At 42.3% G+C, this 16,270-nt stretch overlaps 1 protein-coding gene across 1 annotated transcript in view; it reads left to right on the top strand.

The window, feature by feature from the left end:
- LOC131287058 (neuropeptide SIFamide receptor-like) overlaps positions 1-16,270 on the top strand; it is a 104,916-nt gene that overhangs the window by 40,871 nt on the left and 47,775 nt on the right. The window contains exon 3 of the mRNA XM_058316073.1: positions 4,714-4,813. Within this exon, the coding sequence (XP_058172056.1) occupies positions 4,714-4,813 (100 nt within the window). The remainder of the gene's footprint in view (positions 1-4,713; positions 4,814-16,270) is intronic.

The following is a 16,270-nucleotide window of genomic DNA, read 5'->3' as shown; positions in this document are numbered from 1 at the left end:
TAATACATTGTAATGCCGAAAAGCATTGAATATATAACTTGCGATTATAAGAAAGCATCTCGAATAGTTATTAGTTTACATTATGCGTAAAGCAACGGTGGGCAAATTATTGCAAATCTATTTTTCACTCACACGCTGACCGAAAAACACATTTTCAAATTTTGACAATTGACTGACTAACTGACAGCATTTACCGTTTGCAAAGGATGTTTTGCGCTTCATGTAAACTAAGCATTATCATGCTTAGTACCTCTCTGCTATTTGTTTTGTAGTTAAACACTAAAATCAACATTGTCTGCGCTTTCGTTTGAATCGGCTCCCAAATTGTAACGTTAACACGAAACGAAAAAAAGCGATATTTTCGCGTGTATTTTCAGTCTTTTGTACCTCGTGTAAACTAAACATGAGTGTATGAAATTTAGTTGTTAGTGATGATGTATAATATTTACACATTTAGATGAATTCATTACCTTTCTGATGTTCGTTTACTCTCAAAGACGCAAAATTACACTGAATGCATCCGACTTTATTTGCATCGGCTCTACAATGGACAAACATTAGAAAACAAGTCACAGCGAACTATACATGACGTAACGTTCCTTGATTCTGAAATTTGTCTAGAACTAGGATATGATCTTTCGTCAGAAAGCTACGATCGATTTGAAAAAAAAAATCGGTTATTGGCCTGTTATGGAATGTAATTTGCCTTTATAGTCAAATATATGCTAATTGACAAGTTTGAGTGTCTGAAATATTTGAACAAATTTCATGAGACCGTTTATAACTTTGCTTCGGAAATACTGTAGGCACTTGACAACAAGTGACGACTTTCTTGTATCATTGCAAACATATCTCCTATTTACCTGATTTTAAGTACGCACTTATAAAATATTGACATTATTGATAATCCTAACATTATCAAAATTTTATGGCTATACTATAAGACTTCCTTAATTCTTAACGCAAGCTTAACGAAGCTATTCTAAACCGTCATTTCAAAATATTGCAGGATTGCAATAAAGCAGAATTTTCAATGTTCCTGTTTGGTATGTTCAAGCTATTAGCTGAAACCTCGAGGGAAGGGACTTACATAGTCGCCGCCTTTGACGTTAGTTTTCCTTCGGGACTCGTCGGATTTCTCCATACGGAAGCGTTGCATTGCTAGCGCGGTAGCAACAGAAAAGAAGGGTTTTTCTTACTGCTCGTGTTGATCATGCGACCGAAGGCTTGAAAAAGTAAGTGCAGCAAAGCGAGGGCCTTTCCCGAGTCCAATGGTTTTGATCCATCCTCCGATGGGTGAACCACGGCTAACTGTAGGAGGCTAACGAGGAAATGGAATTCTTCTCGGCACACGAGAAACAATGGTCTGAAACGACGCCCAGGCCAAATGCACCCTTAATTGAACGCTCACGTCCGCAGGCTCCAGAAAAGAAATCCAATAGGATGTGAGTCATTACGATGGCGGTACCAAATGGTCCGCTTGGAGTTAAGTGACAAAAGCAGCGACTACATCGCTAGACCCCGGCTAGGCGATGGGAAAAGGCGACGATAATTGTAATTGCTGCACTTTTGCTCCCACAAATTTGATTTATCACCCCGGTCGCAGCAAGATTGATTAATCACTCAACACATGACGAGCATAGGACGAAGGTGAAGGAAGGAAATTTGAGGAGAGGCCTGTGGCTTGCGTCTCTTAACTTTTTCTTTGCTGGAAGCCCTTCTTTTAACCAGAGCTTCACGGGATGATTTTCACGTGATCAGTTGTTTGGAGGGCCCATGTTGGTCCTGCAGTCTACGAACCTGAACTGACTAAGATCGAAATAAAGTAAAGTAAAGTAAAATCTTAAATTTATGCACTTATTTCTATGACGTTTCGTGATTTATGTCGTTGTTCAAGTGACCCTTAAGATCCTGAAGTATGTTGTAACTGTGTTAACATAAGAACAGTGTATGATTGTTGCACGTCATTCATTCACGCTTCAGAATATTTAATATCTGACACATTTCAAGGCCAAACAGATGAATGGATGCGGGTCATCACCGCATAACTCCATACTCTTACCAAAACGGAGTCTTAGGAACCACCCCGTCAGCCTCTCCCAACTCGGCGGACACAACAAAACAACGACCCAGCCAACGATGAAGTAAAGCGTACCGTTGGGAAAACGGTTCGGGCTCAGTGCCGGCGCCATTGTTCGCCGAATGTTGGATGGCGCTTTGTGCTAGTTTCGGTTCAATTTGCCTAAAAGCACGTGTGTCGCTGTGATAAGAACAGGAGCTTTTTAATCACGAAAAAACGTCGTACGATTGTTGTCCCATTCGTTACTTGTTGGCTTGTGTTTAGGTAGAGATTTTCCCGAGTATGTCAAGGGAATCGGCCGTTCTTTCAACGCAAAACCAGTCGGGACAGGTGCAGAGTACCTAAAAAATTCGAATGCATCAAAAGATGATGGAATATTTTTTGCGGTAAAATTGTTAAGTAAAGTATGTTAAATTGAAGAAAAAACTACTAAACCCTCTGGAAAAACTGCGTCCACGAATAAATGTTTAGGTCATAAAGAAAATGAGAAAGGTCTGGGTTATCGTGAGCACAAATATTTTCCAAAAGTGAAGGCCGTTTTAATTGATATAAATTATCAGTAACATTTTTATAACGCATATCCTTTCCATTCGTTCAAACCACATCCCAATAGAAAAAGAGTTTTCTGACATGAAACTTTCTTCGTAATCTTTGCTAAACGCTTTTTAAAACTATTCTATATGCTGACAGGCAGACTTTCATCAAAAATTTGTGAAAAAATCTTTTTAATGTGTCAAAGTTTACAACTCATTTGCCATCTTGGAATGTTTGTAAGATCTTCACTACATGGTCAAGGTCAGGGTCGGCACCATGCAAACAAATAATAGAGTTTAAATAGTCCCTACCCGACATCTAAATATGTTACTAAGACGATAAGATATCAGACAAAGATCAAAAAGAGCGAAGCTGTTCAGTGAGTGTGAATCATCCAGCAGAATGTCTGTAGCGGTCGAATGAAATCCCACAGGAAGCTGCTCATGCTGCATGGCTTGCCATTGGCGTGTCCCAAGAAAAGGCAAACTTCAAGACCATTCCACCCATACGGTTCGAGTTCCGCCCTGGTCCGATCCTACTCGCTCAAATGAGCCATCAGCCACGAGCTCATGCCAAACTGCGTCACTGCGTCTGCCGGTGAGGGCTTTGACGTTTTCGGGCCATTCTGTGGCTGACGGCTAGCGGGCGGAATCCAAGACATTCGGGCGATGCACCGGGGATTCTGGGCTTGTGGAGCCCTTTGTCGACGCAAATCATACCCACGCAAAACGCTCGAGAACGAGAATGTACGTTACGGCATGCACGGGATGCACGGTCGGACGTCCGTGGCTGCCGTTGGTCCGGGCGAATGTGCCGGTAAGCCGGTCCAGTATGGCCTGCAATTGCATTGCAGTAGAAATTCAAGTTTCAGCCGCAGATCTCGGCAGATCAACGACAATGACGAACATATTAGATGCACCGCGTGGGCGGAGTAGAGCCTCTTGATAATTATGCAAAGGACCAACCCCGTTTCCCCCCGGGGCACGGGTGTGTGTGGGTGTATGCGTTTTTGTATATATATTGTGGCATTGCGGTCCCCGGAGCGTGGAAGATGACGTTAATGACTTAACGCCGACCCAACGACCGACGTGGCGTTGTACAGGCTCGAAGGTTGGGACGCTAATGAGGCCTCCGCATCCTGACTGGTAAAGTGTGTGTGTGGAAAAAAGAGAGAGATTAAACAAAGAAAACAAATATGAAAAGGGCACGCACGCTTTCCCCAACTCTCTGCACAGCTTCTTGCGAGTGCCTCTTTGGTACTTCTTTCTATTTTTCGTTCGTTGTGTGTAATTGCATTAGGATTCGCACGGTCGGGGCCGCTACTGAATCGCCCTGCGCCCATTGACACTCATCCCACCTAGCGGTTCTTCTGCAGACGGTGCCGCTATTGAATAGGCTTTTGTGCCTATCCAGCAAAAGCCGCAGCTAAGATTGTGTCCTTTGACATTTGCACAAATTAATGCATTGCAGACTTTAAAGCACAAGGTTAACCTGTTGAAAGCGTTTCGGCAAGCTTTGCTCTTGTTTTGCACAACATAGGCTATTGTCACCTTTTTTGAATCGACTGCCACGCAGTTTTAGTACATTTTTAGTACAACCATTTTTGATAAAACATGGTTAGAAATTTTTCGTACCAACAGTTTGCGCATATAAAGCAAAGACTGTACTATATTTAATTTTTTATATGTGTTTGGAGTAATTTATTACATGTTGCGACTTAATTTTGAAACAATTTGCTTTGTTCAATAGTTTGATAAATTGCGAAAGTACTTCTCACGTGTTGTTTGAATATCTCAATAGAATGCCAGCAGCAAACAAACTTAGATTTCCCTCGACAAACGTTGTCGTGCCTCCCATGTTTATTATTATCATATTCACTCGCATAGCTATATGCATTTGGTAACTCGTTGCGCAGCACATATCAAATCTAATCTAACTTTCACAGGAACCGCAGAAAAGCATATTTCGGAACTGTCCAACACCGTCTCTTCCCCAATCGCAGTTCTTTGGCCATATATAGACGGCCTAGCTCATCAGTTTCCTTCTCTTCTCTTTTCTTTCCATATTCATCTCGCGTGGCATCGCCTTTCTCGGGGCAGCGTGGATGCTCGGATGGTTGATGTGCAAAACCGTACCTTACATACAGGGAGTCTCCGTGGCCGCGTCCGTCTACAGTCTGATAGCGGTTTCGCTAGATCGGTAAGTACCGGGTGGGAAGAGGAACGTACCGTGGAGAACCCGCCGAAGGGTATGTTCGCGCCTTTCAGCTGACTTTCGGCACAGTTTCAACAACCGAAGCTGTAGCCGTTGCATAATAAAGCCTCCCGCTTCCTGTGTGTGTGCGTAAAACACCAGGCACCTCCATCGTGACTCGCACGCTTCCCATTACCATAGAGCGAATCGTCATCCAGCGTGAAGGTGTGTCTCGGTAAGACGGGATGTGTGTGTGTATGTGTGTATATGGAAGCGTGTTCATTGCGTCAAACAATCGCATTCTCAGCAAGGCATAAGCGGGAAAGAATTTCTCTTCGAACTCCACCGGGTGAAATTAATGCTGCCCGGGTGCGTGGAGATGAATGCTAATTTGAACATATATTTCATCGGCACGGTTCAGCGGAGCACCACGAGAAAACCAGACCGGCCTTCAGCCCGACAGGTGCCCTTGTTTTCGGTGGGCCAACCGAGCATCTGCGAACGTTCGAACGGATTCTGTTCGAGGTCGGCCCGAGCGGAAGGGCGCTGGGGTAATCTGTTGCATGTGCGATTGGATGTAAAATCGACCGTGTCGGAGCAAGGGAGGAGCTGAAAGGCCACCTAGACTTCTGACCGATCCGACATGTTTGCTCCATTGTGCTCTAGCATGAAGCTAGCTCAATCCGGAGAAGCTAATACATGCATATTCATTTCGGACAGCTCCAATTCCGATTGCCGGCCATCGATTTGCTTGTTGCTTGGGGATTGGAGTTGATGATGAGAAAAGCTACTACTATCGAGTTGGGATCAGTGGAAGAAAGTTGAGTGGTTTTTTACATTATTGAATTAGACGACGCTGAGGTCGAATGCATACCTGTGGGAATAAAATTACTCACCTGAGAGTTAGAAAACGTTCGGCCACTGCTTGCGAATTCGTACTGAGTCAGGCGAAAGTGCACGCGCCAGAGGGAAATCGTCCGCTCGGCATATTTGGCCAATTCTTGCATATGGTCCAAAAAGAGCCTCTTCGAAGAGTCCATGATTTCGCTAATTCCATATGATTGTAGGTTAACAATTTCATCGGGTGATTCCATCTCAACCATCCTCCATCTTTATTAGACAACTATTATTTTTTCCTTTACATGCTCTCTAAGTTGTTTTGCTACTAATTTCGATTAATATTGGTGCAAGTGAGTTTTCCTTCTTTACAACGTCAGCGTAATGAATGGTATCTTAGCCTGTGGTTGTGCACTTTCAACACTCGATCTGGCACAAGTTCCCTGAGAACTGAAACCAAAGGATCGCGTTATCTAGGACGACTTACTTTATCGTTGGTATTTTATTTACTAACAATCTGAGTTGAACGGATAACGTCCAACCAACGCGGGAGCTGCAGCGCAAATAACGATTAGAAATGGCTTCCCGCGCCGCTGATTGCGTTAGTATGCACATAGCGCGAATAAAAATTGAGCTACTGATAGAGCGAGGACTGATACTAAAAAGATTACTCACTCTAAACAGCTAAGCTACCAATTCTAACATGTAACCACGAGTCCTAATTTTCACAATACCATCTGTAGAAAAATAAATAAAATCTTCATTCAAAGTTATGTTGGCATATGTTGCACATGATAGACACATTTGCAAAATGACGTTTTAGGCTTAGTAAAACAAAATATTATATATTCTTTGTAATTTTCGACACAAATTGCAAATACGAGTCGTTCGCTTCGTGAACCAATGTTGAGTGTAGTGTTTCAGCAAAATCTCGTATTTTACCTTTAACCCTTCACTTCTCCGCCCTTTCTCCCTCCATTGCTGACAATCTGGCGGTCAACGCCAGTGGCATGATACCGCCATCCGTAAATGGCTCTCTAAATTATGCTTTATTTGTGTAATTATAGCCCTGGCGTCACGGGTTATCTTGACGCCACCGTTCAACCACCAATCTGTTAGGAAATGCCGGAGATATCGAACGTTTTTATTGCAAATTTGCCAACGGGTCGCAACGGTATGCGTGGCGGTATGTTGTCTCGCTTTCAATCGACCGATTATACGGTTGATTAAATTCTACTTTGTGGAACGAACGCGGTGGCGATGAAAATGATAGTGATGATGAAGTGTACCGGCTGATACGAGGGTTATCGTTGCGCATTATTTTTTCACAGGAAAAAAATATGGCTCAATTTGGCATATGTGTTAATTACTTCATCGAAGATGATACTCTTGGATTTTTTAAAAATATTATTATATCGAGAGCATAACACCACCTTATGTATCCGCAATAATTGCTTCTAGAAGGATGAAGTGGTGTTAGAAACGGGAGGTGACGTTACTGCTATGTTTTCATCAATTTAAACGTTTCCATCATGTGGAAAATGTGAATATTTATTTTATAAACGAGAACTTTCATAAGCACACTATTTATAATCCTCAGATGATGGATTTTGTAGTCTACAATAAGCGCAATTAGCTTGAGCCAGTCTACTCGTTATGAAGCAAGCACACTACCCATCGCTTCAGCAGGAAAATCATATTAACTAGATACTTATCGGTTAATTACCGTAATCCTCCACAACAAACCGTAAACGATTACATGGCCCTTGCGTTCATGCGACCTAAAGCCGTTGGTTTAGATCGCAAAAAAATACAAGGCTCACAATCTAAATAGCGCGCGCCTCCGCACCAGGAATTCAATCAGGCCAATCAATTTCAGCGTAATATTACAAAATGTCTCTAATTCTCCGCCTCGCTGGAGCACACCGTCCGGAAAAGGACGGAACTTTGGAAAAGGGAGAAATGGGGAGCATAATGTACGAAACGACCGAAGCCCCAGCACCTTCGAAGTGCACCCGATGGCACGTCGGGTTGGCTTCCACACGCGTTGCGATATTAAGCCAATTACGGGATTTTAATCGATCGACAAAATTGGCCACGCCTCGCCAACGCGAGTGTATCGGCGAGCTTGCCGGAAAGCGCGGTACGAAGGAGTGATGATCGGATCGAACGCTTGCAGTAGATTGGGTTACGACAACCGGGGCTTGTGCGCAATGGGACGAGAGGTGGGAAATTAAGTTTTCCGGAAAACCGGAAAATAGGGTTTGCTGCCACGAACGTGATACAAAGGCGTCAGAATGGAATTTATAGTGTTACATATTCGATTTCACGAAGCACTCGATCCTATTTGGCAACTTTTCCAATATTGTATCTAAAGTAATGAATATTAAAATGCGATGCTTGTTTAAATATATGTATGCTTACTTTTTGAATGTTCTGGTGATTATGTTAGTTCAGTAAACGACCTAAATCGCTCGCAAAGCAAGAAGTACCCCACATAGAATATATCTGTTGAATTATTCTATTTCTATGCACAAATTTTGCACACTGCCAGATAAATCCAACAAACCATTTTGCCGGTTCTAAAAACACACCACACTAACAGTCTAATATTTGAATTGAGATAGTTGTTTGCCACTAGTTTTGCAATGGATTTGATTTGATTGCTATACGTGTGTTCCCCGTCGCGGACATTTCCAATGTCCAAGAACTTAAGGAACAAAACGATCGTTAGAACACTGTGTTCATTCTCATTACTGTGATCATTAAGAATGCCTCAAACGAGTTAAACTCGCTTGCTGCACAAAACCAAACTTCTCGTTTCACGTGGAGCGAAATCCCCCAGTCTGCAACCACCGTTGAAATAATCATTAGCATTGGCGCCACTATATCCATTATTACTCAAAACCCTATTAAAAAGGCGTGCAAACGGCTACAATCGTTGGTATGTGCTTAATGTAGCTTTGCAACGCAAATTGAAACGCCAATCGCATTTTGCGTGCGGCTTCGTGCGTGAAAAGCTATCACAGTGCGGGCGCTTTTCAATTGTCGACACCTGCCAGGATATGGCATCGTTAGAATAGGCCATAATAGAGGGGTTCGTTTTTAATTACGCTACCCAGCATCGTGTCTTCAGGAGTAATAATGTTGCTACACACCATGGCACTTATTCATACACTTTTGATGCACTGTAAAAACAAATTGAAAATATTATAAGAAGGCAACGTTAAAAACATGTGGTATTAGTTATGGTGCAACTTATGATCTAAAAGAGAACTAACTTAAATGAAATGAAGTGTACTTTACATAAGACGTTAGAAATAAGAGTTTTACCCATTCTTTGTGCAAAGGTGCAAACTGTTCTCTTAACACTGACATTCAGGAAAATATTGGAAAATAGTGTTTTTCATACAGCTATAGATTCTTGTACTATCATGTTTGTTTCAGGTAATATTTATCCAATTAAGACAAATTCGAAATTAAAAATGAAAAACCGCCAGCGAAAATCTTGTGATTCATTGCAATCAGCGCAAAGTTCGTTTTTCTTTCACACGCTTCTTCTTCACAATGTTCACTCGTATGCCTTTAGTGTAATGTGTTTTATGGAACTGCCACTACAAGCTTCACTCTGTACTACCCCGCTTGCAATGGGTCGATGCAAAAGAAGGGGAGGAACAGAAGCCAACACCTTGCATCACGTAAATCCATGCATAAAATTGGCCATCTTGATGCTGCATCAACAACAGCAATCAAAATCTGTGCAACTCGCGCCCAGCATCCGGATAGGGATTCATGGTAACCTTTGTTTTCGGATTTCAATTCACGTGAATTCAAACTCATGCAGCGCTGTGATTGAATATTCGACCAACCAACCGGGGAACGGAAGTCGGCAATCGTGGGATTGGATGAAGCTCACCTTGAACTCTGCTCGACTGGAAACGCACATTCTTGCGCAGTTGTTTTTGTAATCAGAAGTACAGAAATAGCTCGTTTCACGCTTGCACAACAACCACTTCTTGATACGACGTTTCATACACAATGATTTTTTTTCCTCATGCTTTACACACATATCAAGCTGATAGCAACCATTTTCTTGCTCATTAGACGCTAGTTCATTTTATAAGCTAACCTAACGTAAAATCAACTGCCTTAAACCAAATACTAGTTGAAATCAAGTCTGAAGAACATTAAAATATGTCACAAATTACTTTGTTCACAATTCCGTCTTTGCACAAGATGCTAAATCCTCATCTTCTAAAAAGTTGGTGCCGTTTACCGTCAAGTGCTTGGAAAGCTTATGCCAAGTAAAGATGGCCAAGCCTTTGAAAACTTAACCAAGGTCTAGGCTCAATATTAGGAAAACGTGCGTTCCAACGGTTGATTTTAACACTTTTACTGTCAATAACCCTCATACATGCAGTGACAGGCAATTCAGAACTCCCCAAGAAACTCATAAATTATTGCACAAATATAGTAGTGGGCTGTAGCAGTTGTTGAAAATTACCCTTAGGGAAGCTTAGTGGATTTGTAATTGGTTTTAAAACAAGTATTAATATTTGTTTCATAAAAAAATTTTATCAAAAATTATGTACTAAAACACGTTCTAAAAATGGTTGGCAGTCAACGTGTTAAAATGAAAAATCACCAAAACAGACGACGAGCTAGGGCCACTCTCCACACAAACGCAACCTCAGCCGTCGACTCAAAGTGAATGCGCTACACCTCTTCGGCACGAAGCGAACCCAAAATTTCATCACTCTAGTCTGTTGACGCTGCCCAAAGGGCCCTCTGCAAGACACTGCCATTTATGGCACCCGCCCCGAACGAAACCTTAGCGGTGTGTGAGTATTGCACAGGCGTGCGTTCACCTGGAGTGACTCGAACGAGTGTGCCCTTCGAAGCTCGCGGTGAGGTGCAGAAGGAAGGAGGTATGACGAAAAATTAATCACGCTACGGATCGGAGGGCTCAGCGCGCATGTTGATCTGCGCCGAAGGGCAATCCATCTCGTATCAGAGGCTCGCTTTGACAGTGGAAAGATTTGAAGGGCCTCGAGCGGATCGTGGCTTTCGGCCGAAAGATTAGCTCCGTTCCGGCCGGATCGATGGAAATGGGTCACGAAGAGCCTCCATTACGTGCGCAGTGCGTGTTTCATGCGTTAAAGAATTGCAGCCTTTCGTCACAATTCGGTTTGATGCTGCCGTTCGTCGCCTGATCGCTTATTGAAATCGTTTTTGACGTTCTTCCTACGCGCTGTTGTTGTTGTTGTGCGGATTGCATCTAATTCTTCGGGACGGTGTCAAGGTCAACCAGTCGCCGTTGGGTAACCATCTTCGTCCATTGGGTCTCGGTAGGCTAGAAAGGGGGGGAATTAGGGTGTGGGCTTTTCAGTTGGTATTCAAGTTTAGCCGTCTATAAATCATATTACTTAAATTCTGCGTCAACCAAATTTTAATGTAGTGCAATCAATGAAAGGTGAGGCCATACATTGTATCATTAATTATAAAGCTACTCGAATCATAACTTAGAAGAAACGCATGATGAATGAGGAGTCAAACATGAAATCGCAATATGTTGATCTTCTTCTGGTTCTATAGAATACTTCTTTTATTTCCCATTGCCGTATGCTTTACAACAAAGAGACAATTTTGTTTTTTTTTTAAACTTATATGCTGTTAAGTTCATATCAAAGGTCTGTTATCTTCTTGTAAGAACAATAAGATTTGAAAAGAAAAATGAGAAAACTAACCAAACTAAATTAAAATCAAAACATCAAATAGATTCATGTCATATTTTTCGAAACCGTATCGTTTTTGGGCTTAACAATACCTGTTCAATCTTCAACAATAAGATAAACTCATGTACTCAAACATGTTTTTCAACATGAAATCGAATTTGGGACAACATATTTTCTAGCTGTAGCCAAATGAACCGTAATCAATCAGTTATTTTCTTATGTTAAGGTTAAATTCTGAATTTTAATTATGTTAACCAAACATCTTTAGATGTGTATGGAGACCGAAATCTCGTACCAGAATAAATAAATAATAATTGAAAAATTACAACAAACCCTTCAACGACCTGGTAAGCTTGTCACAAAATAAACCTGCCTAAAATTTTTCAAATGTTATATATACCTATATAAAGTAATAATAACACGCTGAATATTCGGTAATATATACGTACAGGTAGGAACCGGGAGGAAAATAACGTTGCTTACCTATAAATGTACCAACATGTTACTAGATATGCAGGTAATAATCATAGTTAAAGCTTTTTCGCACTCATTCAAAGATTCACAGATGATTCAAACAATTTTAAATTTTATTAATCATAAATGAAAAACTCCAAGAAGCGCATTTCATATCATATCATAAAGCTCTCATAAGCTCACCGAAAGATATATCGTTTAGTTCACTTCAAAGAAGTAAATGTAAAACGTTAACAGATCCGTTTTGGCACCCCAAGGGCGCCTTCCTGCTTTAAAACCAGCAGCTGGCAACGACTCAATTTTCAAGTGCAAGGGTTTCATTAAAATCGCCATACGCCAGTGTTTTTCTACTGCTGTAAATTATTTTGCATTTTCCTGCGACTGGGCCCCCCGCCAACGCTGCATACCAACGCACACGAACGCGTGTCCCTAATAATTGCGAAAAAAAAAATATCCAGAACTGGGGACAATAGTGAGATGTACCCACCGTATCCAAGACGTCCCTGAAGACGCAGCCAGGGCGTACCGGGATGGAATAAGTATAATTGAAAAGCTCGGGCAAGCTGGCATAATGAACCAGTCATGACTATGAATATGCATTAGTCAGCCGGTTAAGAGATAGAGTGATAAAGAAAGAGCGATTTAGAGAGAGAAAAAAAGGAAAAAAGAGAGAGAGCGGGTGAGCGGCTGAGCAGGAGAAAGTAGCAAGATGGATGGCGTGCCACATCGCTGCGACTCACAAAGAAAAGGCATTGCAGTGCATTAAACGCAGCTCAAGATCACAGCTTCCGGTAGCGGGCGGTCCCTAAAAGGTGTTGCGGTGTGGGCTGGCTATTGTTTTGTAGTTGCTGCGTGTTTGTTGCTGGGTGTTTGTTGCTGGGTGTTTGTTGCCGTCACCATTGGTGTCCATCACGCCAGTTCGCTGGACTTGTAAAGGTGCACGAAAGGTTGTGACTTTTCCCGGTCTGACCCGGGACCTTGGAGGGAATGCACTTCTCCTGAATGCATAAAACGAAAGCACAAAGAAACCCGCGTGGCCTTGACGAGGGCCACTTTTGCACGACGGTGTTAGGTAGGTGATGGATGGATACAAAGATTTTCAACATCTGAAGACTGGCATCCTTCAGCTGAAGAGGATTGGCTTGCCGGCGTCATTCGCCAGCCCGGGATGAAAAGTGACATTTCCGTTCGACAGCCCAATCCGGGTTTCCCTCCGACCCCAGGGGATACACAAGCTGGTGCAGTTCCCGCGTGCTGAACGGAATGCTACAGGATCGAATGTGCAGCTGCATTTAGGTTGCCAGATTCGAGCTCTCTCTTCGTCGCCTTCCGCGCTGCTTCCGTGCTGTGGCCGTGTGCTGATGAATAAACAAATGTATAAGTACCGCTTTGGCGAGATCTTTGTGCAACTTTTCTCCCGAACGAAGAAAGAAGGTGACATTTTCCCTCCCCAAACACGCAACTCTGCGCGAGGCGAAAGTAATTGGAGCAATTGTAAGTGATGGCAAAGGTTGGCAAATAAAAGAAAAGAGCAAAGCAAGGCAGCGTTAAAATTCACCATAGAAACTTTGTGGTACCACCGGCGACAACTCTCCCACCCTTCCACTCCGACATTTCCACCCGGCACCCAGAGAAAAGTTTCAAGTTAGTACCGGTAAAAGTTGCCTTTCAGTTGCCGCGACTGTTTAGACTTTTGCTTCACATTTCGCACGGCTGGTAATTGAATATTGCCAGCTCTGTGCGCACCACCAGCGCTCAGGTATTATGAAAATGGCAGATGATTTAGCGAACAAAAGAAAATAATATTATAAACGGGTGAAATTAACTCAAACCCGAAACGAACCGAACCGTTTAAAACTGTCTCTGGCGGCGAACGAACCTAATTTGTCCGACGGTTAGGTTCAACTGTCTCCGGTTTTGGAGGACTAATTATTGCGACAGTGGGCTAACAGCCGGGAATCGAGACAACACCATGTTTGGGTCGGGTAATGCCCTAATTTGTTGTCGAAACATCAACGCCAAGCGCTTCAGTAATCTATTGAGATATCTATCGTTTGCTTCCGCCTCATTCTGGCCGGTCCTGCTTCAAGTGAAATGTTAAACAAACGAAGGATTAATTGGCACAATATATTAACACTTCCGTAGCCTGGAAAAGTCACTCGTACTTCCTTCTTGGTTTTGATTATTCATATGATTTATGACAGTTTTTGGGGATTATTATATGGCCTTTAGGAAATCTAAACTTATTTCAAGATCAAGTCGACCTAATGTCAAAGTGTACGCTGAATTTAGCATCGATAAAAGAATAAAATCGCGTGAATTATTTTTTCTTAAAGCTGATGACATTATTTTTCGATTACCTTTCCGCTTTGGACAAATGATACTCAAGAAAATTATGTAATTCTGTTTACTAAGCAGTTTTGAAGTTTGTTTTCTTCTAAAAGTGGCCCATTAATAACCATCATTCTATAAGCAATATTAACTCACCATCAAAGTACAACGTTATCCTGAAAGTTAAGCTGTTTTAAATGAAACCCATGGCACGTGGAAAAGACTTAAAGTCAACAGTTTATCCACCCCTTACAGTGGTAAAGGGTGGGAAGGGCGCTTCCTAATAATGTTTCCTAGCTGATTAGTGATTCAATCGCTTATGTTATCAACGGCACAATGGTTAGCCGCATGCTCCGGTCGGAAAGTGTTCGCAGTTAAGCACCAAACACTTGTCAACCCGGATGCACCAGTTACATTTCTCTTTTGCGCCCCTAGTGGCGACGCGTTCTGTCGTACTTAGTGGTCTAAGAAGGCTTACAACACTTCACAGAATGTGAAACGAACGCGAGCGGTTGGCCGGGACAGGATAATACTGATTTAGCGTCACAGCATCCGGATGACTTTCGTGGCCACCTCGTAAACCGTTGCGCAAAGCACTCGAAAGAAAATTTCCTGCACCGTGAAGCGGTCCTCTGTAATACTTCGCCAGTGACATTGAATTGCAAGGATGTCCCACCCTGCCGGTCCTTTCTATGGCTCCATTTTGTCCGAAAAGAAGCGCCCCTACCGTTGTTGGCTTTTCCAAGTACTGCCGCAACTACTTACCAATAGATTTTCTCACCGTTTCGCGATGAAGTTGGGGTAGTTTCCCCGATTCTGGGGGTATTTTGAACCTCCCAAGAGCATCCTAGTGTGTGTAGGCGCTTCGAATCGCCAAGGACGAAAAAGTTGCGTTGCTCAAACTCAAGCAACCAAGCCGACCTTGATAAGACTGGTTGGGCTTTAGGGTTTTTCTTTTTTACGCTTCCGAAGGTGATTCTGGTTGACAGTTCTTCTCCTTGGCGTGTGTTAAAAATAGTCTTAATTATAATTTGTCGCCATGCGCTACTAGGAGCGTCGATGCAGTGGGGTTTTCTCGCCAGGCACTTGACACCCGTCCAACTCGACGGGTCGATGAAGAAATTGTAAAAGATTTATGATCCGAACCGTGAAGATCAACTGCAACGAACGGCCCGCTCAGGGGCGGGAAGGGCAGGACAACGGACGGACGAGCTGGAATATGTGTCCTTTCCAAAGTGTTGGGAAAACTTCTTCATCTTTGTCAAGTTGCTCTACGACGGTGATAGTTTTACGCGAACCTCGCAAAACCCTTCTTCGTTTCTGTAAGCATGGGAGTATGTGTGTGTGTATAGGTATGTGTTTATGAGGGTATGGCAAGTGGTCGTATATTTAAGACCAGATCCACCACGTACTGTTTTTCTTCCGCAGGTGCACCAAAAGAGCTTCTTGATAACTTAAAGAAAGCTGAGGCAAAATGTGAAACCTTAAACAATTGATAACTCTCAGTTCGTTCCCGGAAAACTTCATCAAATTTTATTGATACAAAAACAACAATCCAGCATTTGAATTTTTAATATTACCAAAGCTGTGGTTTTCTGAATTAAATTTGAATTATGTACACAAACAAATACTTTAATGAAATTCTCATCTACTTACATTAAGAATACAATTCAGATAAAACTGTGTAGGTTCATTTTGTCCTACTTTTCCTTGTTTATGGTGGTTTAAGTCAAACAGATGGCGCTTATAATTCTTTCACTATCCCTCTAAAAAAATCCCGACACGTTGCATTTAACTTTTTGGAAATATAATCATTTAAAGATACATCAAGAAAAGCTAGAAAACAAAAAAAAAACATTGAGCAAAACTGGTAGATCAAAAATCCATCGCAAGCGCAATGGTTGCATGCCCATCCTGTCGGGGTGGACAGAATTAGCATAAATCTAAACGAAATATCACAGAATTAGAGTAGAGAAAAGCTACAAACGACGTCGTCATAGAAAAAGTGAAAAAAACACGCAAGGAAACAGTCGCTGGTGGAAAAGTAAGCTTGAAGAGCACAAGTCCATGTGCTTACCTAAACTGA

The sequence above is a fragment of the Anopheles ziemanni genome, chromosome 3, assembly GCF_943734765.1.
Source record: "Anopheles ziemanni chromosome 3, idAnoZiCoDA_A2_x.2, whole genome shotgun sequence".
NCBI lineage: Eukaryota > Metazoa > Arthropoda > Insecta > Diptera > Culicidae > Anopheles > Anopheles ziemanni.
The sequence above is the reverse complement of the archived record's forward strand: the minus strand, read 5'-3'. Positions and strand labels throughout refer to the sequence as shown.